This window comes from Harpia harpyja, chromosome 21, assembly GCF_026419915.1.
Source record: "Harpia harpyja isolate bHarHar1 chromosome 21, bHarHar1 primary haplotype, whole genome shotgun sequence".
In the NCBI taxonomy this organism is placed as follows: domain Eukaryota; kingdom Metazoa; phylum Chordata; class Aves; order Accipitriformes; family Accipitridae; genus Harpia; species Harpia harpyja.
Genome location: NC_068960.1, coordinates 17,942,446 through 17,965,314, shown reverse-complemented (window position 1 = coordinate 17,965,314; position 22,869 = coordinate 17,942,446). Strand labels below are relative to the sequence as shown.

At 62.8% G+C, this 22,869-nt stretch overlaps 1 protein-coding gene across 1 annotated transcript; it reads left to right on the top strand.

Annotated features, from left to right (window-relative positions):
• Positions 1-12,977: 12,977 nt before the first annotated feature.
• Positions 12,978-22,275, top strand: LOC128134905 (serine/threonine-protein kinase SBK1-like). The gene is given in 6 exon segments (XM_052773170.1): positions 12,978-13,181; positions 20,280-20,482; positions 20,600-20,733; positions 20,735-20,803; positions 21,370-22,058; positions 22,060-22,275. Coding segments are annotated over 6 exon segments (1,311 nt in total). The 5' UTR covers positions 12,978-13,059; the 3' UTR covers positions 22,154-22,275.
• Positions 22,276-22,869: the final 594 nt, after the last annotated feature.

Genomic DNA, 22,869 nt, shown 5'->3' with positions numbered 1-22,869 from the left:
ATCTGCATTGGCTTTGTGCCCGTGTAACAAATTAGGTAAGTAAAATGAACTCCGGGAGGGGGGAACCCCCAACCCTGTAAGTCCTCGTCAGCAACAATAAAGAAACTACATGGCCTAGAAACCCCTTCGTGAACACCTAGTCCCATCCCCCAGTTTTAACTCAACCTGGGGCTCTTTGTGGCCCTCCGTTCTCCAATGCCTGACGTGGCCAGGAGAGAAGATGTTAACGGAGAGATCCAGAACAGCCGGTGAATTTAAAAAATGGAAATTCAGCCCCTAACTGCTGCCTGCCAAAATCAAAGAGCCAGGACCAACCAGAGCCCCAAACCGATGAAGTTAATACAGATCAAAATACTTCTTATGGTTCCCAAACTCTCCTGTGGCATTAACAGTTACGAGAGACTGCTGAAACCGACAGCTTAATAGGCTTTAGAGGGGACAATATACATATGGAGATATTGCAAAAGCTTGCACTTACATTAGAGGATTAAAACAAGAGAGGGAGGAAAATAAACCCTCCATGGGGCTGTAACTAACCACGAGGCTCAACAAGAAGATTATGGTTGAGCAGTCCCCTGTCTTTTCCATGGCAGATTTTCTTCCACTTCCATGCTTTCAGCAGAGTGCTGACCCCACGGGCCCCTGTCCTGCTCACCCCGATCAGCCTTTCCCTCTGGGTGGAAACGCTGTTCCTGAGCCACGCAGGCTGATAAAAACTCACCAAGAAGGAGACATGCAGCTTGCAGCCGAGCAGACGCCGCCTGGCCGCACAGGAGATAATGTCCATTTGCTGCCACGTGTCGATGAATTACCATATGCACCCCCAGGCAGAGCACCGTCCCCGAAACCTACCTCTCCAACACCTCCAAAACCTCTCCAACCTCTCCAACACCACCAAAACCTCTCCAACCTCTCCAGAACCTCTCCAACACCTCTCCAACCTCTCCAGAACCTCTCCAACACCTCCAAAACCTCTCCAACATTTCCAACACCTCCAAAACCCCTCCAACATCTCCAAAACCCATCCAACACCTCCAAAACCTCCCCGACACCTCCAAAACCCCTCCGACACCTCCAAAACACTAGGCCGAGCCGAGCTACATGCCGTGCCTGCCCATGTGTTTAACAGAGGCTGGAAGTGCCTTGAGACACCACCTCAGCAATGGTTACATCAAGATATTGCAGCTGCGCTAGCAGAGGGCAGGTTACCATGGTGACCATTAAAAGGATAATCTTATTATCGCCATTTGTTATTCCGAAGGGATTCTTTGTTGACACGTGCTCTGAGGTGCACATTGCCGGCCGGGGAAAACCAGCTGCTGGACACAGACCTGCTGAGCCATGCATGCCTTGCCTCCGAAGCCATGGAGAAGCATTTCTTCCACCGCTTTGTGTTTTGGGGTGGGTTTTGATTTTTTGGGGGTCTCCAAAACAGAAGCAGCTCCAGCTCCCTGGGCTGGGAGGGGTCTAGTGTGCCGCAGGCACAGAGCAAGCTAGTGGAGACCAGAAGAAAGAAGAGAAACCTTCCACCAAACTGCTGGATCCTTACAGGGAGCTTTTCTCCTCTATTCCTATTTCCCCTGCAAAACCCAAGGGGGTGGAACACTTTTTAGCATGGGATTTGGGGCTGACAGTGAGCTCTCAGCTTTGCAAGCCTTCATCCCTGCTTTAGAAGCATCTGCCCCAAGGCAAAGGAAGGTCTCCTTGTGCCTCGCACACGAAATAAAAGGTCTCACACAGTCCTGTCTGGGACCTCGTGTTGTTGTTGATCCGGGAGAAAACCAGGTGCGAGGACCACGGCCGCCACCAGCACTACTGGAGCATGAGAAGCGTGTCCCGGGAACGCTGCAGTGCCAGACGCCGGGCCTCCTTTATCCCATTTTTTGGGGCTCTGCCCATTGCTGGAAGGGCCATTTAGTAAAGAAAATAAATAGTCACCCTAATCACTGACTGTCTACAGCCCTTATGTTTTAATTTGGGGCTCCTCCACCTGTTTCCTAAAGAGGGAGGCAGCAAGGCTCAGACTGTGCCTGAATCAGCCCCAAGATGGGAGAAGCCATCAACCTTTTTTTTTATTTTTTTTGTAACTTTATGTTTTAAAAAAACAGAAGGAAGGGAAATACCATGGAGCCAAATGTCTGTATTGGGAGACCAAGGGAACAGAATTTGTGAAAATAATTTGTTACTGCATGGTTTATCCCTCAATTTTTATTGTAAACATGCACAGAAATGCACTGGAACGTGATTTGAAGCCTTTTCAAAGCCTCCTGCACAGCTCCAGCCTTGATTCCAGCCCGTTTAATCACACATTCAAATATTCACCACATTTAATTGCTTTCTTCCAGTTTTGCAGAGTTTGGGTTTTGCCTTCAGGGTGAGTCTGAGCCTAACGCCAACCCAGCAGCTGGCTATGCTTCACTTCGCATCCAGCCGCATATCTGTTTCTATCTCCTTTTATTGGTCCTACCACAAATTGAGCTGTAACTCATTCCGAATGCGATGTGCAAATGAGCATCTTACTGCCCTGCCACATAACATAAAATAATTTGATGAAAAGGGTTAAACCATATTTTATAAGTACAATAAAGAAGCTTTGAAATGCGAGGGAAAGTTTTGTGCAGCAAGCCCCAAGCACTCCCTGTGTCTCACAAGTGGCTTGGCAATAAGTTTGCTTATTTAGCAAGCTATAAAAAATACAGCAGGTAAAGGCCCTGAGTACAAATCCCTGTGGAAAGTACAGATACGTGTAATTAACTTTAAACAGCGACCGCAGCCTGCTGCTCTGGGGAAGGGGTGCTCCCGAAACGCCTCTCCCCACGATGGGTGTCCTTCCTCCTCCACCTGCCATCGCTCGGTGCCGGGTGCGAGCACCCATAGCCCGGCATCCCAGGGGAGGAGGGCGATCAGCCGGGGCTGTCATCCCACACTGTCCCGCATCCCCGTGCTGGGCAGCCCGGTCGGGACTGTCCGTCCTGGCCAGGGTGGCTGTGGTGGGCAAGGGTCTTCTGTGGCCACTCTGGCTCCTGGCCAGGTTCTCCTGCCTCCGCTCCTGCTCTGCTCCGCACCCCGTTGGGATTCATCTGGGACTATTTGGGTTCTCGGTTGCTGTGTTTTCGGCACACTGATTGTATCGCTGGGAATGCCTTCCCAATTCCCACTGAAGGGCAACTGCTTCTAGGCTGGAACAAAACAAGCCCATGGGGCCAGGGCCCCGAGACATGACAGGAGGTCCCCAAATAAGCAGGCATGGCAGGGGAGCGCAGGCAAGACCATGCTTCAGACAGGCCTTGCAGGTCCCGTGTTTCATGTGTATTTGAAAGGGAGGCCTGGAAATTCATCCTGCTGTCCAAATCACCCCTTCCAACAGCCTCAGACCCGGAGGAGCAGGGTGGGAGAGAGGCAGCAAGTTACAGCAAGGGAGAAAGGCCTTGTTTCAGACTGTGGCTTTTTTTTAAACCTACACAAAGTTCAGAGTCTCTGTCCCTACCTTCTTCCTAGACCTCAAAAAAACCACCCAGGCAATGCAACAAGATGTCCCCACCTGCCCTTCTGCACCTCTCCCTGTTCTCAGCCTCCCATGACTTTGGGAGGGGACCAGCAGAGGTGCAGGTGGCGGCAGAGAAGGACGGTGGAGCTTGGGCTCCCATGGACAAGGTCCCACCCTGAGGGGTCTGTCACCCACCATGAGCTCCTGTGGGGCATCCGCCAGGAGCCATGTGGATTCGTGACCGGCCTCTCGGTCCCACGCTTCGGTGGGTGCTGCAAGGCAGCTAATGGGTTTTTATTGAGCTGGGTGTGGCGAGGGGGGAGCAGGGTCCCATCAGCCAGGCGCCGATGACCGGCAAGGTCTCCCCTTCTTCCAGGAAGCGTGGGGTGGAGGGGGCTGCGAAGCCAGAAGCCATTAGGGGCTCCCCGGGGCTGGGCACGCTCGCCTCTTCCATTCCGTGGGAGAGCAGCCCTTTTTCTCTGGGTTTCTGCTCCTCTCCGCTCGGCCCATTAGCCAAGACATTAAATTTTAACATTTTTTGTTGCTCCTTGCAGAGCATTCCTGGTGAGTGGGTGCCTGGGTGGGTGCCAGGGCCCTGGCGCCGTACCCAGGGGGCCTGGGGGACCGTGGGAGTCTGGCTGTGGCTGTGGGTACCCGCCCGCAACCCACGGGCAGGAGAGGGGCTCCCCCGGTGCCGGACACCTGCGGGATGCTGCTGCTCCTCCCAGCTCCCAAGGACCAGTAGGGCACCAGCAGCATTGCTGCAAACCCACTGCACAGCCCTGTTGTCCTGGACAGATGTCCCTGCCAGCTCCCCGCATTGGCAGGGGGTGACAAGGCGGCACCAACCCCCCCATCAGCCCAGCCAGCAAGGGCAGCCAGGCCAGTGCCTGCAGCACGGCCAGACCGCAGGCAATGCTGCCTGCAGCCCTGCCTGCTCACACGTCACCTCTGGGAGATGGGCACCCATCCTGTTGCCCAGCCCTGCAACTCCCCATGCCCTGCGGGAGCAGCCTCCGACCCTGACCGCCCACCGGCTTCACCCCCTGCCCCTGCCAATGCCCCCAGCCCTTGCGAAACGCCCAGCGTACATAGGAAACCAGTAAACGGCAAGCTCTGCTTGCAGGCACAGCCCACGGCTGCTGCTCTCGAGGGGGTTTTTGCTGCCCCACAGCTCCCTTGGTGCAAACTGCCCCAAGGAGCGTGCAAAAGGGACCTGCTCTCCCCACTCCGGAGCACAAACTGTCCCCCAGCCCCTCTTTGCTGTGGGTCTCCAGCGAGCACCCTGCAGGGTGAGCTCTGCTCGCCATGGGCAGGCCCAAGGAGAACACAAGTCCTTGAAGTGCCTTGGAGTAACGAACTTGGCTTAATGGCAGGAGAAATGCTCAGGCTTGAAATAGCTGATGGAAGTGGATGGCTTGAGGACGAGCCCTGCTCTGAATCACAAAGCTTCCACTGCTCCTGGCCTTGGGCAACATGCGCTTGCCCAGCTTGGCTGTGCACACGCGTGTATGCTGAGCTCGGCCGCGCACATGCATATATGCTGAGCGCAGCCGTGTACACAGGCATGTGTTGATCCCGGCCGTGTACACGCACACTGACTCCGGCTACCCCCCTGTGTAAGCACACCTACAGCCGTGGAAAGAGAGCACAGGCAGCCAGGCTTCCTCCCCACGCAACCCCAGGGGACATGTCTGCACCATGGCAGTCAGAGGCAGCTCTGAGGACTTGGCCATGGGGCTGGGGTCTCTGCTGAGCCCCGGCCCCGCATCCCAGATTGGGACCAGCGTGGAGTGGCTGAGCCCCATCAGAGCTGCGAAGTGCGGGCACCTCGCAGCCTCACGTGGGGTTCCATCTAGCCCAGCACCCTTCTAGATGCATAGAAGAATGTAATGGAAATGAGTTTGGGCTAAACTGTCCTCCAGGCTGGGTCCCCCTCTCCCTTGGGGCAGCTGTGCAGTGAGGACAGGACCCGTGAGCAGCACGGCCGGGAGCTTTCTGGCCATGAGAAATTAAAAAGCCATCGATTTTTGCCATTAGAGGGGGTGTGGCTGCAGCAGATGCGCTGCAAGCAGAGCCACGCACTGAATAATTCACGGCGAGAGATGACGAAGCCCATGGCCGCGCTGGGGAAGCCTCTCCACGTCCTCCCACTGCTGCCTCCCAAGGACGTGGCCTTTGCTTCTGCCCCAGGGCGTTGGATGCGGGCTGGGGTGAGGGACCGGCACCGCTCTCGGTCTTGGACCTGGGGGGCATGCGCTGGTCCCTGAGCTGGTCCCAACAGACAGGGAATGGCAAGAGACTAGAGCTGCTCAGCGAGAGCATGAGGCCACGTGGGCGAGGGGGCTCCTGACCCAGCATGCTGCCCCCGAGGTGCCCCAGCTTGTCCTCTGGGAGTAGCCAGACATTGCTGGCATGGCTGCCCTGGCTTGCACCGATGGTACACAGCCACCCCTTTTGGGGCCGGGACACCCATCACAGGGCAAAGATGCCACTTTTGGGGCAGGGACACCCCTGGCGGAACAAGGACACACGTTGTGGGGCAGGGACACCACTCACAAGGCACCATGATGGTCTTGCCGTACCTGGCTGGGACCGGCATGCTATGCCCCACCATGCCTGGCCGTGCAGCGGGGAGCAGCCCCCCAGGAATGGCTCCCAGGGCACCTTCTCCACTATCGGCAGGGCACAGGGCACTCAGGCTAAAAGAAATCCCCCCTGGGTTGTGCCATGTCCCCCACACCAAGGGCTGGCCAGGGCAGAACCTGGGGAAGTAAGATAGGGCTCAGGGGGACAGAGCATGGGTTTCTCGGTGACACCTGGTGCACCGGGCGGGTGGGCTGAGCTTGCCAGGTCTCAGCTGCGGCGCTGGCGAGCCCCAAGGCAGCAGTCCAGAGCCGGGAGAGGGCGGCTGGAGCCAGGGCAGGGCCGGCAGCGGCAGCGGAGGAGTTAACTTCCCAGCCTCGCTGCATGAATCTGGAGCTATTAATACTCGCACACTGGTTTAGCTGTCAGAGCAAGCGGCTGCTCTGCCGGTGAGACGAGCCCCGCGGAGCCGCAGCTCGCCGACGACACAACTTTCCTCCGTGAGCGCACGGTGCTCCTGGCCTGGCCGCCTGCCTGCCAGACCCTGCCAGATACTGCTGGATCCTGCCAGACCCCACCTGCTGCAAGCCCCTGCGCAGGGAACACTTTCCCTGGCAGCACTGCGGGCACCGTCCTCTGCGCCCGCCACCATCCAGTGCCACATGGGCGCTGGGTACTGGAGAGGGGCAGACGCTTTTCCCGGCCTCTAAAGTACCACAGGGCTTGGCCGGACCCTCTCGGCCGGGGCGATGCCACCCCAGGTCCCTGTCCACACCCCCTGAGGACCGGTGCTGCCTCCGACCAGGCTGCACGATGGGTGCTGGGGTGGCGTTGGGCATCGCTGGCCCCGGAGCAAGGGCAATGCGGAACACGGCGCAACTCGGCGCTACCTCCATGCATGGTGAGCAGCCAGCCCTGGCACTCAGCGTGGCCGCGTGAAGGGCTCTCTGACACCATGGCCCCGGGCAGGCGAGCGTAAGACTCCAGCCACCGGCGGCACTGGCGAGGGGGAGGAAGATGCCAACACCTCTTCGGCGCTGCCTGGCCTGTGGTCCCCCTCACCCGGGCGCGGCAGCCACCACAGCCGAGCAATGGATTCCTTCTGCTTTGTCTGCTTCCAGAAAGAGGAGCTGCAGCCCCTGCACCTGCACAGGTCAGTGCCGCGGTGCCCGGCCAGGTGGCATGCCGCTGGTGGGGCACGCTGCGAGCCCATGAGGGGCATGGGAACGTGGCACTGAGCCGGGCTGGGGGATGATGCCTGGCATGAGAGCTGCCTGCCTTGGCTGTGCCAAAGTTTCCCTTGGAGCAGGCGCATCCTATCCTGGCCGAAGGAGATCATGGCCCAGTGCTGTGCCATGCCACGCCATGCCATGCCGCACCGCGCCATACCGTGCCATGCCGGGGAGAGGCTGTGTGCACAGCACGTGTGTGCATCCAGCATGTGCTTCCCTGGCAGTAGCTCTCCAGGGCACGGGGTGGGTGTCCTGTGCCATGCTGTGCCATGCCGTGTGGTGCTGGTGTGCCCATGGGAGCGGGGCTGTTGGCAGCGGTGTGCGAACCCAGAGCATCCCGGAGCCATTCCGCCCACTCCTGCTCACCTGAACGGGGTCCCGGGCTGGACTCTGCTCCCAGGGCCTTGCTGCTGTCCCTGGGGCAGGGGCTAACTGGGGGGTCAGGGGGCCAGGGCAGTTGGGGGGTCCCCAAGGAGGGCCACGAGGCTCCCCAAGGCCTGGCCCTCTCGGCAGCAGCACCAGCACTCACCTCCCCCCCTCCCTGAAAGCTCCTCTCCCATCCGTGCTGCTGAGCGGCAGCCAAGGCGAATGTGCCGATGCCGGAATTAGCCAGGCAGCCAGCAGGGATGCGAGGTGTGAACGCCGGCACATGTTGTGCCCAACTGCTCCTCTGTGGCAACGAGCCACTGCCGGCTCCTGTCCCATGCCACCATACCCAGAGCAAAGCTCCCGCCCCACCGCAGCCGGGACCCCCCCACAAGCACTGGCTGCCCATGGTGAGGTCCGGGGAGGATGGCGGTGCCGGGCTGGCGGCCAGGCAGGGCTATTGGCTGGGCTGTGGGCGCGTGCCAGTCCAGGCAGTCTGTCCTTCCTCCTGGTATGCAAGAAGCTGTAGGATTTGTTTTGGTGTAAAGCACGTTTTTTGGAGTCTCGATTCCCATGAGTCGCTGCCCACGAGCTCAGTGCTAGCTGGGAAGGTGCTGGGAGGGGGGGCTGGGGGACCAGGGATGGGAGAGGGGCCTTTGGGGTGTGGGTGCTGCTGGCTGGAGAGGGACGCAGAGCATCCCTGGGGCTCCTATCTTGTAGCCTGACCCGGGGTTGGAGCTGATCGGCTGCATCCAGCCAGTCTGTGCTGGGCCACAGGTGGCATGAGTTTGGCGTTCTCAGCCAGGGCGGGGGGCGCCCAGAGTGGCAGTGTGGTGGCCCGAGGTCCTGCGTGGTGGCTATGGGGACCACCCTTCCCTGCACGGGGGGATGGCGAGGGATGGTCACCCGTGGCTCGTTCCCAGCGACTTCTCCCGCCCTGCCCTGCTTCGAGGTGGGCTGCGCTGGGTGGGGCTCCCCGTCCCCAAACCCTCCCCTAGTTGTCACCAGCCTGTCCCCGCCAGCCTTTCCCTGGGCCTGCCTCCAGGCTGCGAGGACAGGGCTGTCATCGCCTGCCACCGCCGGTACAGCAGCTACCGGGATGGGCTCCCGGCGGGGGGGGGAGTGTGGTGGTGGTAGTGCCGGCAGCGGGACCCACCGGGTGCTCCCTGCTCCGCCACCGACCCACCGCCTGGCCTTGGGCATGTCACCCCGAGCCGGAGGGGGAGCGTGGGTCCACGCACGTGGGTGCCGGAGGCAGCGTGCCTGTCCCTGCAGCCTCGCTAGATGGTGCCAGGAGAACGGGCTGCGAGCGGAGGCGGCCGGCGGGCGTGCGGTGCCGGGCGGTGCCAGGCTGGCCAGGGTGCCAGGGTGCCGGGGCAGGCCCCGTGGCTCTCCCTGTGCTCCCAGTTCAGTCCCGCTTGCTGCTTTGGCCCCGGTTGGTGATGGGATGGGAAATGCTGTAAGCGGGAGCTGTGGGCACAGCTGTGCCGTGGCCCCAGGCAGCGAGTCAGCCAGCATCTGCAGCTTCAGACCCAGATGGGGGGTGGGAGTGGGACAGTGCCGTGACCCCGTTACACCCCCAAACCTCACCTCCCCCATGAAGAAACCTGTTCTGCTTCTTTTCAGAAGAAACCCATTCAAAAGAAAACCTTGCTATTTCCTTTCAACCCAGTAGTTGAATAGTCATCATTATGCTCCAGAGCCAACACCACGTCCAAGCTCCCCACAAGTGGCCGCAGGCAGATGGTGCTGCAGGTCCTGACCCAGCCTGTGCTGGGGGGGGCCAGCACACAGGATGCTGTGCCCCCTGCCCGGCTGGCTGGGGACCATCCTATGCCCCCCAGGAGCACGGGATGGGGCTTGCGGGGGCTGCGGGAGGGGAGGCAACACCTTGAAGGCCACTGGCAGCGGCCAGCGCATCCCCACTAGGCAACTGAGCTGCAGATTGTGCCCCACAGTGCCTGGGCTGCGTCTCCTCCCTGACCTTGAGAGCAGCCACTGGGAATCTCATCCCAGCAGCCATGGCAGAGGATGGCAGCACGCCGCTCAGGGGGACCACCGAGGTGGGGGGCACTTAGCCCCCCGCCCCAGTGCTCCAGGAACCAGCTCCCACCAGCCCCCTTTCTCCTTGAAATCCCCTTGGCTGAGTGCTGTCCGCAGGGACCGAGGGGGCACCCGTCCCCCCCCAACATGGGTCATGCATCCCAGGCTGGCAATGCGGAGGGGAGCCGGGCAAGCAGCCCTGGCCGCACGGGACGGACAGCGGGCAGCGAAGGTCACGCCGGTGCCTGCACTGCGTGGGGAGGCTGGCCTAACTGCAGGGGCAGGGCAGGAGGTTTCGGGGCTCGGTGGATGCTGCAGGGTGGAGGGGGGGGGGAACATCCAAAAGCATCTGGGAGACGCTGCCGGCAAATCGCCAAGCTGGCGCTGCAGCTCCCGGCGTGCTCCGCTCCAGCGTCGCCCTCCCTCCTTCCCTCCCTGTCTGCTCCTTCCCAGCATCCCTGCCAGCATCTTAAGGCAGGTTTTAGCTCATGTCACCAGAGCGTGACAGGCTGCAGGTGGCCGTGGCACCCCGACCCACATGCTATGCAGGACACGGCCCCTTGGCTCCCACTCTGCCAGGGAGGAGCAAGTGATGGCGAAGGGACGAGCGACCTTCTCGCTGAATTTGGAGGCAATTGGGCTTGCTAGAAATATTTTGGGCTTTTCAGGTCATTTCCCCAACACCTGCCCTGTCTGAGCACATCCCCTGTGGCACAAGCCAGGATATTTCCTTTCTGAACAGAAATCCCAGGGGCATTTGTGGTCCCTTGGGGAGCTGTGGGCTCATCGCATGGTTTGGGATCAAGCTAGGTGATAAACATGTTTGATCCAGCTCTCCTTCATCTCGCTAATCTTAATTAGTTATTAATATTCTCTGAGTGCTTTGAAGACCACGAGCTTGATGCAAACACTAACTGGTGCTATTGGTGTTACTATTATTCAATCTGTGTGTGACCCACGTGCTGGTGATGTGCCGGTCTGCAGCCTGACAGCCGCAAAATGAGCCACTGAGCCCCACGGAGCCCTGCCGCAGCCCGGCTGGTCCTTCACCAACAGCTCAGCCTGCGTGTACCTGGGGCACGGCACAGTTCTGTCTTCCAACACCGGGGCGGTGACACCGGGACCCGAGCCGCATGCGGGGTGTGCGATGCTGTCCCCGCAGTCCCCGTGCAGGCTCCCCGGGGCACCGGCACCTCAAGCCTGACCTAGAAACAGCCCCGAGCTATAAATAGGGCGAGCCAAAGGAGAGCTCAGAGGCGCAGCTTGAAACGCCGTGAGCAGGAGGCTGCGGGAGCCGGGGAGCCGCAGCTGGGGGACGGTGTGGCAAGGACAGGCAGGGGACACGGGGGGACGGGTGCCTTGTGCGGGTGCTATGGGAAGGGACGAGGCTGGACCCACTCCATCCCCAGCAGCGATGGAGAGGGGCGTGCGAGGAAGGCTCTGGTGTCTTTTACCAGCCCGTGTCCTGCTTAGGTGGCAGCACAGGGAGCACCCCAACTCTGCCCCATCTCCCGCGCCGTGCCTGTTCCCAGCACCCTAAGAGGCTGTCCTGCCCTGTGCCACCCCTTTCCCAGCCCCACAGCGGCTGGCCTGAGCACCCATCCAGCCTGCCCTGGCTTGCTGGGCTCCGGTGACGCGGGGGACGGCATTTCTGCCCTCGTGCCATGCGGATGCCCCCATCCCGGTGGGGATCGTGCATGCTCGGAGCATCTGAGCCACGGGTGCCGGGAGCTGTGGCAGGGACCGGCGAGCAGAGCGGGGGGATCGAGGGGACCGGCAAGCACTTGTGAGCCACAGCCGCCTCTCCCGCTGCCCAGCCCCGAGGCCGGCCGTGCCCCGGGTGGCTGCCGGATGGGAGAAGGGTGGCAATGTCACAGCAGCGCCTGGCACCGAATTAAAGAGAAGTGTCAGAATGTGATTCAGCCTCTTGCCATAAAGTCATTCATAAAAAGACTAATTGCTCTGTGTGCTAAACTGGAAGTGGATTAGAGCCGCCAGTGAGTCAGTGGCAATGGCTCCCCTGCCCTCCCCGGTGGCAGGGGGGGCTCGGGTGGCAGCAGGACAGCTCCGGTCCCGGTGGAGCGGGCACAACCAGCTCGTACAGCCCACGCGGTGTGGGAACAACCCACCGACACCCCTCGGGAGTGTGGGGCAGCCCCACGGCTGTGGGTTGGCTCAAAGCGGCAGCATGGGAGTGAAGGGACCTGGTGCCCATCTAAGAGCCAAGGAAGCTGCAAAGCGAATCGTGGCCTGTGTTAAAATGTCCCTGCTCAGCCCTGGCAAAATCTGAAATCTGGAAAGACTGGATGTGCCCAGGGATGCTCCGAGGAGGAGTGCGGTGCCTACCCTTTGCCTTCCTGCCACTGTCCCCCAGGCTGGAGGTGCCCGGGAGCTCCCGGTGCCTGCCACTGGCATCTCTTGCTGAACGTGTTGCCAAACTTTAACGAGGCTGAAAGGAAGCCTGCGTGGCGCATCTGCCTCGGCCGGCTTTCCCTGGCTTGGTCCGAACGGTCCCGCCATTCCTGAGTGCATGGGGGGAAAGCCACGTGTCCTGCACATGTTTAGGAGTGACACTTTGGAGGGGTGAGCTGGGCGCTGCCCGTGCCACGGTGGGCATCACCCACGATGAAGGAGAAGAAATCCAAAGTCTTGGAAGGTGCAGGGAGAGCAGGGGACGGGGAACCTGCCGACAGCGGGATGTGGTCCTGGGTAAGGACATTTCCGACGCATGGTGCTGATGGCGGTGAACGCCAGATGCTCCAAGCTTGGACTATCGGAGTCTTTTTTCGCTGCGTGCAATGACGAGTGGGGTGGGGAAGGGGTGAGGGGCCCGATCCCTGCGTGGGTAACTGCAGAGGTACCTGACCCAGCCCCTGCTCACCAGCACGTCCCGCCGGTGGGGTGGTTCCTCGGGGCTGAACCCTGTGCCGCTCGGGGCTCCGAAGGCCGGCTCAGCTGCGGCCCCCCCCCGGCTCCTGCCCCGGGACGCACCGCTGCTCCCCGCACCGAGCACCCCCGGGGGCTAAACCCACCCGCAACCCCCGCGTGGGCCTGAGCCCACGGGCCGGAGGGGTGCCGGTGTTCGGGGGGGGGGGGGGCGGTGGTGGCCGAGGGGCGCGGATGGGGAGCGCCCCGCATCCCCACCGGCGTCCGGGGACACGGCGCCGGAGCCCCCCCCCCCCGCCCCCCGGCAACTCCCCGGGGGCTGCGGGGCGGCGCCGGTGCCGGGCGGAGCGCGGGGCGGGGCGGGGCGGCGCGGGGGGCGGCGGGCGGGGGGCGCCGCTCTCCGCGCTCCGCTCCCTCCGCTCCTCCGGTGGCGGCGGCGGCGGCGGCGGGGGCCGCGGCATGAGCCCGGCGGTGCGGGAGGCGAGCGGCGCGGCGCGGCCCCGCGCGGGGGGGCGGGCGGCGGCGGCGGCGGCGGCGGCTCCTCTCCCGCCGAGGACGGGGCGCGGCGGCTCGCCCCACCGGTAAGGCGGCGGCGGCGGCGGTGGGGAGGGGGCACCGGGGGGCACCGCCCGCTCCGGTACCGGCCCGCGCCTTTGTGGCGGGCGCGGCGGGGCCGCCCTTTGTCTGGGAGGGGGGGGGGGGGGTGGCGGGCGTGGGACCGCGGTGGGGCCCCGCCAGGCAAAAAAAAAACCCCATCACGGCATAACCGGGGCTCCGGGATGAATGGGGGGGGTTGCCTCCCGCCGCTCCCCGCAGAGCCCGGGGAAGGGGGGGGGGGGCGTTGAGGCACCGGGCGATGCGGCTGCTGCCCCCGGGGGGGCTCGGCCGCCTCCCCGGCGGGAGCGCGGGGTCCCGCCGGCGGCCGCCTCCCGGGGTGGGGGGACACACGCGGGGGGGGGGACGGACCCGGTCCCGCCTCCGGCCGGTGCCACCTGCGCCCCGGGCCGGCCCCGGGCCCTGCGGCCGCGGGGACAAAGTCGGGCCGGAGACGGAAGCGGCGTGAGTCACACTTGAAAGGAGTTTGTGGCGGAGCGGGGATGGAGCCGGGGGGGGGCGGCGGCGGGGAGGGGGGGTTGTGCCCTCGCAGCCCTGCACGGGCCGCGGGGCCGGTTTCCGAGGGGTCCCGGTGAATTGGGGGGGGGGGGGGGTGTGTGCTCTGGAAGGATGCACCGCGATGGAAAGCGGCTGGAGGCTGGGGAAAGGGAGCGGGGAGGGGAGAGCGGGCGAGACGTGGCCTGGGGGGCAGCTGAGGCCATCTCCCCTCGTCATCTCCCCTTGTCGTGTCCCCTTGTCACCTCCCCTCGTCTCCCCTCGCGGTGTGGGTGCGGGAGCCGGCCTCCAGCCCGCACCAGCCTCTCGCCGGCTGCGGCTCGGGCAGGGGGAGCGTGACCCACTTTCCTCCAGGTCCGGCCTCGCTGGCGCTGTGGCCGCGGGCGGGCGACGCCGGCCGGGAGCCCTGCCGCAGCTCGGAGAGACGGGTGAGCGGCACGGGGGAGCGCGGCGGTTCGGTTTCGGCACCCCCGCCGTGCCGGATCTGGCGTTGGGGTGTCGCCTGGCGGGAGGCGAAACCTCGGAGCTGGGTGCCCGCGTGCCAAACCCCGACCCGCCTGGCTCGCGGCGTCACCGCGGCGTGGCCGTGAGCGGGGTGTTACCGTACCCTGCCCGGGATGCTGCGGGAGGAGGTTGCCTGGGGAGCGAAGGCGAGGCAGAGGAGAGGTGGGAGCATTCCCCTCGGTGGGAGCCGGGGCCGAGGTGGGGGCCGCCAGGGCAATGCCCGGGCTGCGGGGTTACAGCAGCTCCGGCCACGAGGGTCCCGCACGGGGCGAGATGCGACCCCCGCCGCGTCTAAAGGCCGTGAAGCCCCTTGGAGTGGAGGTAGGGCTGGTTTTCGCGGCAGGGTGACGTGCCCCGTTGCCCCCGAGAGCGACAGGGGCCGAGGGGGCGGCTGGCCCTGTCCGCGGGGACCGGGCGGGCGATGGGCAGGTGCCGCTCGGGGCGTTTGTCTTTGCAGATCCCAAACGTGCGATGCTGCCGGCGCTGGTGGAAGAGTTTTGGGAGGGACATGATGACAGGCTGATGAAACCAATCAAACAATGAAGTAATCATAAATCCCCGGTGCTGGCGGCGAGGCGCGGCAAAGGCGGGAGGAGCTGGAGGCTGGAGTAGCTGAGGTCCTAATGAAGCCATCCCGCTCGTCAGGAAAAATCCCGGGAGGCCCAAGCGCTGAAAGGCGGCCAAGGTCCTGCCGTCGGGGGGCCAATGGACGGAGATGGCACAGTGCAGATGAGGGCAGGGAAAATCCTGCTAGCAGCTCCAGGAGAGCAGTGTGGAGGGCACGGAGGATGGCAGCGGGAGGGGAGAGCAGTGGCTCCCCAGGGAGCGGCTGCCACCCGTGCCTCGGCAGGATGACGAGAGCCGTCGGAGGAGAGAGCCTGGGTACTGCTTTATTTGCTCTTCCCAAATTCACCGGCGAAACCTGAATCCTGGGACCAAAGGCTGAAGAAGCTTGTCACAGGCTCATGGCCAGGATGGGAGACGGTTCGTGCTACGGGGGATGCTACGGATGGGTGTGACGGGGCCTGACCCTGCCCCACAGCTGAGACATCCCCACTGGGGGAGCAGCTCCCGCCGACTGGGAGCCCGCGCGTTTCTGGGTGTTCGTTGGCTTTGCCGAAGCCGATCCTGGTGCCGGGCTTTCTGCTCTGGTCCGGGCAAGGAGCTAGTATGAGAAACTCCAGATAACTGGGAATTCAGCACCATTGTGTGGAGAAGTGTCCCAAACTGGGAGCGCTGGGAAGTCACCGTTGCTGCGGGTGCTTCGGCGGAGGTTTGGTGCTGGTTCAGGCTCGTGGTGCAAGCGGCACTTGAGTGTTTCCCAGCGCCTTCCCACCACCATGGAGCCGGCGGAGAGGACATGGAGATGTGCCCCATCCATCGCCTCTTTGGGGGGGGCGGCTGCTCCTCCTGTGTCATGGGATGCTGGCAGAGGGGCTCTTCCCGAAATGCTGCCCGCCTGCAGCCGCTGGCCAGTTTCCCTGTGCCGTGTTGTGACCAGCCGCTTCCCGGACACGCTCGGCTTGTCTTAAGCGGCTTTGGACGGCGCTGGGGCGGCGTGTGGGTGGAGGAACCCTCTCCCCATGTGTGTTTTGCTGTTTTTGGTGGGGTGGGAGGCAGCAGCCGTTCTGGGCAGTGGGCAGCGCTGCCTGCAGGCAGCCCCGATTGTCTGGATGTGGCGGGTACCCGTGGCTCCGAGCCCCCATGAGATGCCTGTTCCACTCCCCTCCCCATGCCCATGGAGACGGCCTCGTTAGGCGAAGGTGCCTTTGTGAGCCCTCCCTGGGTGCCGGCCTGCTGCTGCCCCCGGAAAGCGCAGCTAATAATGCCTCATGCCGGCACGCTGGTCTCAGCAGCACAGAGGAGATGAGAGGATGTCCCCGGAACGGGGTCAGGCAGGAATGGAGGCGGCAGAGGCTGGAAATGGAGCGGGGTGCTGGGAGGCAACGGCTCGGCGCAAGGCACAGCCACGGCACTGCCTGCGCCCCTCGCCCCGGCATCACCCGGCCTCCAGCCTGCCGGGCTGGGGGGGAGTCAGTGTTACCCACTAATAACTAATACCAATTACACCATAATTAATGAGCACGCTGCTGTTGTAGTGAGCGTCACAGCAGCGGGAGGGTTTGGGGATGGGGAGAAATCAAAGCTCTGCAAAATACACGTGGTGCGGCCGGGGCACCCGCAGGGGCAGAGCAGCGTGTGCCTGCGCCTGCTCCGCTGCCGGGTATTTCTCATTTCTCCCCTCTCTAAAGAGAAATCTGGGTCTTGTAGAGACTCTAACCTGGCCCTGCGTGTTTTTTTCCCTTTGTCTTCCCAATTCTTGCCCCAGAGCAGCCCCAGGCGCGAGTCCTGGCCCCTTGCTGGGCTTCCAGTATGCCTTCTCGCCGTAGAGACCCCTGTATCAGGCTCAGCCCAAAACCTTTTTCCTTTGACCCCGCTCAGTAACTGGGTTGTTTTTCTGACCTGTCGGTGTCTGATGTGGCTACAGGGTATTTTTTTCCCCCTTCCCCTCTTAATTTCTAAGCAGCCGCTGCTCCAGCAGCCTCCTCTGCCGGGTGCCTGGGGCAGCTCTCCCGGGCGGCCTCAGCTCCTCTCAATGAGCTCTTAATGAGTTTGCAATTACTTATTGGCAGAGCCGATGAGCCCAGGGCTGGGCGTGCAGCAGAGCGGGATGTGGAGCAGGGGAAAGCATCCTCTTGCAGGGAGTGGCATCGGGGTGGGAGCGGGTTGGCAGTGCTGACCCTGGTACCTGGTGGGATGCCGGGCTCCAGATACAAGATGCCATCATCCTGGGAGGTGCTCCGCGGTGTTGGGGATGGAGCCGGGGAGGTTTGGGGAGAGCAGCGGCAGCTGCTGACGGGAGACAAGTGGCTGCCTATAAATACCTGCCAGGGAGCGAGGAAGAGGTGGGTGGATTATCCTCCTCACTCAATGAGATAAATGGTTCTGAAGCTTAAACACAGAACAATTTTAGTCTGAATAGTAGGAGAAATGGTTCAGGACGCGGAGATGACGGCACAAACCGCCTGCGATGAGTGGCGGGGTCCTGGTGCTGCTTGGTAGCATCTTTGCTGCCCCTTTGCTGTTCCCTGGGGTCCTGTGCTGTGGGGGCCTTCTCCAGGACTCAGCTGGGATGCACATCGTTCCTCTCTGCTTTTAAAAGCTCATTCTTCAGAAACACCTGAAACAACTGAGCTGGGGGGACCATGTGCTGGCGGGGGTGGTTTTGGCTTCCTTCGGGTGCGGCACTGGCTCCTCTCCCCAGGTGCTTCGGGGCTGTGCCATGGAGGCGGGAGAGGAGCTGGTGTGCCAGGAAAAGGCCCCATTTCTGCTCTGATTTGACCCGATTTGGCACGTGGCCGGCATGGGCGGTTGCGTTGGCATGACTGGTGTAGGCTGAGGATGCAGGACCTCAACCCCAGCTGTGCCAGGCTGGCAGCATCTCTCGCCATGTTGGCACCGGTGCCCCATTCCCTGCCATCCCCGTGAGTGTGTGGAACTGGCTGGAAATGAGCCCTCGCTCCCTCTCCCCGCTGCTGCCCCACTTTGCTGCTTGCACCAAATCCAACATGTTTTCAAAAGTATTTCAATTTTTAATGAAAACTTCTGCGCTTACACTTTTTTTTGGCCTCAGTGCATTGGTATTTTGCCCACCATCGCTGTTTGGTTTTCCCCGGGATTGGTGTTGGCTCTGTGTTCCTGTTAGCCTTGACAAAGTGGGGTGCGTTGCACCGAGCTGGCCGTAACGGAGGCACCGTGGCAGGATCCCGGCAGCGCCTGCGTCCCTGGCAGCGTCCCTGGCAGCATGGCCCCGTGCCTGCCCTGCGACCCGCACCACAGCAGGTTTGCCTGCTCCATAAAGCACCGCAAACACAGCAGCCGCAGCCCTTGGGTGGCTGCGATAGCCTGGCAGGCAGCAGGCAGGGGACTTGGCGTGGTGGGACACCAGTTTCTGATGGGCGTTTCTCGGTCGCCGGTTGGGAAGGAGCCGCCTGGAAAACCCAACAGGTTTAGCCAAGGGAAAAAGCAAATAGCCATTGACTTGGAGAGCTCTTCTAAGCAGCCGTCAGTCCTTCACCTCCTCTCTCCCATCCCACCAGCAGGTTTTTTTCTCAAACCCCAACTTTGCTGACTTGAATAATCGCATTTCAACACTGGTTAATTAAGAGACATTGACGAGCCTGATTGTAAATTCAAGTGTAGACAGAATTCTTCTTGCAGGATGCTGGGAGCTGTTTTTAGTCATGCATCCATCGAGCTGCTGTGCTGATCCACCTCCACCTCCAGCACCCAGACGCTGAAATGGTGCTCCTCTTCCAGGAGGCCAATAAAACACTATGGAGATGAGCTGCTTTGGAGATCTTATGAGTCAAGCCGTTACATTTTTGGAACATCATGATGTTGAAGTTCCTTTTCTATTTTTCGCCCAACTTCCCAGGGAAAAAAAAAAAAAATTAAGAAGCTGAGCTCTGCTTTGGGATGAGAGGCAGCACCGTGGTGGAAAGAAAGGAGGGAGAGGTTGGAGATCAGGCTCAGCCTTGTTGGGAAAAGGCTGGGAGGATCCTCATGCATCGGGCAGGACCCTGACCCCGGGGTGCTGCAGGTGCCCGTGGAGCATCCAGCACCGTTTGGGGTGGCTGTCCCAGCCCCTTCATGGCCGTGGCGTGGGGCTTGGCTCACGGGCATTGCCTGGGCCCCCTCCTGTAGTGGGGCGGCTTGTGCGCACCCTCCGGCATGGCCGCTCTCAGCCTCCATCTTTCGCAGCCGTGGGCTCGCCGCCCGCGAAACACCGTATGGGTGTTTTGCAGGCGGCGAGCCCACGGCTGTAGCCGCCGAGCACCCATGCTGCATCCCCGGCTGCCCGCCGATCGGACCCACGGATGCCGTTATTCCCGGCAGCAAGCAGGATTCATTTTAGAGTGGGATTTTTTCCCCCCGGTGAGACGCCGCATTAAAAATCTAAATATAAACCGGTGCCCGCTCGGCTGCTGTCCCATGATTTTTGTCAGTCTGCTACAAAATCAAAAGTAGCCGGATTTATCTGCTGTGGTACCCACTGGCCCCGGGGGGCCCGTGTCTCTGCTCAGGACTCGCTCTGCGCAGGGCGGTCGTGCTGCGCTCTCATGCATGCTTCCAGCGTGGGGTGGCTTGGCAGGGCACTGGGTTTGTGCTCTTGGGGATGATGGAGGGCGATGCAGTGCCCTGAAGACAGAGGAGATCCCGGGGTGGTTTTGCCGCGGTGGCGGCGTGGCAGGTGAGTCCAAGCTCGGGTCTCGTTCCGGGGATGGCCAGAGTGAGGGAAAACTGCTGCCGGTTTGTCGGGAGTGAGGAACGTTGGTGCTGTTGTCCATGCGCCGCTGACCAGGCTCTGCACCAGAGCGTCCAGCACCTTGGTTGGGGAAAGCCAAGAGTCGGTGCTGATGGATGGTCAGAGGTATATGGCAGAGTGATTTGCTGCAGAGCCATCGTGTCGCCACTCGATGCCTGCGGCGTGGCCCTGGCCCTGCTCCGGAGCATCGCTGGCTCGCAGGCGGGCTTGGCTCTGGAAGGGGCTCTGGTGCTTTGCAAAGGTGGGAGGGTGGAGGGGACAGGGCTGGCTCCTGGGGTCCCCACTGGGGGCTGCGGCAGCAGTGGGGAGCCCCAAAGGGCCTCAGCTCCCATCCTGCGCGGTGGCTGTGAACTCACCAGGGCGGAGGAAATGTGTGTGTGTGTGTGTGTGTCTGTCCGTCTGTCCATGCCCCTGCCCTCCTGGCTCTGCCATGCCCCGAGCCCTCACTTTGCCCCCAGACATCGCCCCCGAGTTGGAGGCGCAGGGACCACTGCATGCCCCGGCCCTGCCCCGCACAGCTGCAGCCGCTGCGGAAGCTGGAGCATCCTCTCCAGAGCCATTGGGTTGGTGTCCCCTGGGGACAGAGGGGTGGCACCCAGCGGGTGCTGCTCAGCACTGGCCCGAGCAGCCTGGTGTCCCTTTGCAAGGTGCCGTGGCTCCCAGCCCCGGGGGACGGGACGGGGTGCAGTGGCTTTGCAGCACCCACCAAAAGTGGTGACGCGCCTCTGCCTTGCAGCGCAGCCATGAGCGCGGGTTCGATTGAGCAAGAGCCGTCGCGCAAGCTGGCCTGCTGCGGGGTGCCCCTCATCACCGAGGACATGCAGTCCCTGGCCATCCGCACCCTCTCGGGCACCGACATCAGCAAGCACTACGACCTCATCCGCGAGCTCGGCAAGGGCACCTACGGCAAGGTGGACCTGGTGTCCCACAAAAGCACAGGTGAGGGGAGGCGTGGTGGGGGGTGGGCGCAGGGGACGTGGCCACATTGGGAGAAGGGTGTCCAGCACGTCCCAACCGTGCCCCGGGCGCTCATCCCCATCCCCTGCCCCACTGCAGGCACCAAGATGGCCCTGAAGTTTGTCAACAAGAGCAAGACGAAGCTGAAGAACTTCCTGCGGGAGTTCAGCATCACCAACACACTCTCCTCCAGCCCCTTCATCATCAAGGTCTTCGATGTGGTCTTCGAGACCAGAGGACTGTTACGTCTTTGCTCAGGAGTATGCCCCCGGCGGGGACCTCTTCGACATCATCCCGCCACAGGTGGGAGCCCCCGCCCCTCCCGTGGGAGCCTTTTTGGGGTGGTGGCCATCTGGGAGGGGGCCCCATGCGCGGGGACTGGGCATCCCTGTGTGGGTCAGCCCCAACCACAAGCACCTACCAGCAAGTCTGGGACCCATCACCTGTCCCCTGAGTGGCCAGAGATCCATCATCCATCCCTAGGGTGAGCTGGGGACCCATCACCCATCTCCTGGGTGGGCTGGGACCCCATTGCCTGTCCCTAGAGTGGTCTGGGACTCATCACGCATCCCTAGGGTGGCCTGAGACCCATCACCCTTCCCCTGGGGAGCCTGGGACCCATCGCCCATCCCTTGGGTGGCCTTGGACCCATCACCCATCCCCTGGAGGTCCTGACACCCATCCCCCCATCCGTAGGGTGGCCCGGGACCCACCACCCGTCTCCCTGCCGCAGAGAGTATCCCAGATAAAAAGCAGCCGCGACCGTGTCAGATGTGTAACGACATACAGATATGGCGGTCCCCTGAGCTGGGTGGGATCACCACAGGGTTCGGTGGCGGGTGGCTGACGCCGTGTCCCCACACCCGCAGGTGGGGCTCCCCGAGGAGCTGGTGAAGCGCTGTGTGCAGCAGCTGGGCCTGGCCCTCGACTACATGCACAGCAAGAGCCTGGTGCACCGGGACATCAAACCGGAGAACGTCCTGCTCTTCGACCGTGACTGCCGCCGCATCAAACTGGCCGACTTCGGCATGACCCGCAAGGTGGGCTGCCGGGTCAAGCGCATCAGCGGCACCATCCCCTACACGGCGCCTGAGGTTTGCCAAGCCGGCCGGGCGGAGGGCTTCGCCGTGGACACCAGCATCGACGTCTGGGCTTTCGGGGTGCTCATCTTCTGCGTCCTCACCGGTAACTTCCCCTGGGAGGCGGCGGCGGCTTCCGACGCCTTCTTCGAGGAGTTTGTGCGGTGGCAGAAGGGGCGGCTGGGGGGGCTGCCCTCGCAGTGGCGACGCTTCACAGACAGCGCCCTGCGCATGTTCCAGCGCCTGCTGGCCCTCGACCCCGAGAAGCGCTGTCCCGTCAAGGAGGTCTTCTACTTCATCAAGTGCGACCTGATGGCCGAGGTGCGGCGCCGACCCTCCTACCGCTCCCGCAAGCACGCCGGGGACAAGCTCCCTGCCGGTCCCCATCGCCACGAGGCGGCCGGCTCCTGCACCCCCACTCCACTCAAGAGGACCGTCCTGACCGAAGGGAGCGGACCGCGTGGCTCCGAGCCGAGCGCGGCCCCCCCCGGGGACGGCGAGCAGGACAGACGGACGGCAGGACAAAGGCAAAGGGCAGATGGTCCTGGCCACAGCAATAGAGATCTGCGTCTGACGGCGCCGGGGCGGCATGCGGCGGCCGCCCGTCCCGTCCCGTCCCCCGGCCTCGGGGATGGGGGGTGTTGCTCGTGGTGGTGGCACGAGCCGGGACCAGGCTCCGGATCTCCCAAAGCAAAAAAAGAAAAGAAACAAAAACGAAGAGGAAAAGGACAAAACCGGTTGCGCTCTGTAGCGCTGAAGATGCTGATCCCCCCCGCCCTGCCTGGGTGATGCCGGCGGCGGGAGCCCGGCCGAGGGCACCGCTCGCTACCGGGGAGGACGTCGGTGCCCCTGGCTCCTGCCGTGGCCGTGCTGCCCCCTCCAAGGCTCCCCCCAGGGTGGCACGAGGAGGAGTCTCCCAATACGGGGAGGAAGAGCTTGGGGCGGGGGCTGCGTGGGTGCAGGCCACCACCCAGGGCTGGGGGGGTGCGGGGCAGCCAGCGGCCACCGGCTCTCCCTCACCCCGTGCTCGGCCCCCGGCCGGGGCGAGGGAAGGCCGATGACCCCCGCACGGTGGAGGAGGCCTCTGGGGAGGTTTGGGTGGGTGGTGATTTGCCCCCTTCCACGGGTCCCTGCCCCACCGGTGGGGACCAGGAGGGGATGGGGAGGTGGGCGCCGTGGCCGGTGATGGGCAGCCGGAGGGGGTCACCGGCAGCCCGGGACCCCTGGCAGCCCCGGCTGCCTCCCTGCCACGGGAGGTGCTGGCAGCCATCGATGTAGCAAGTGTCCCTG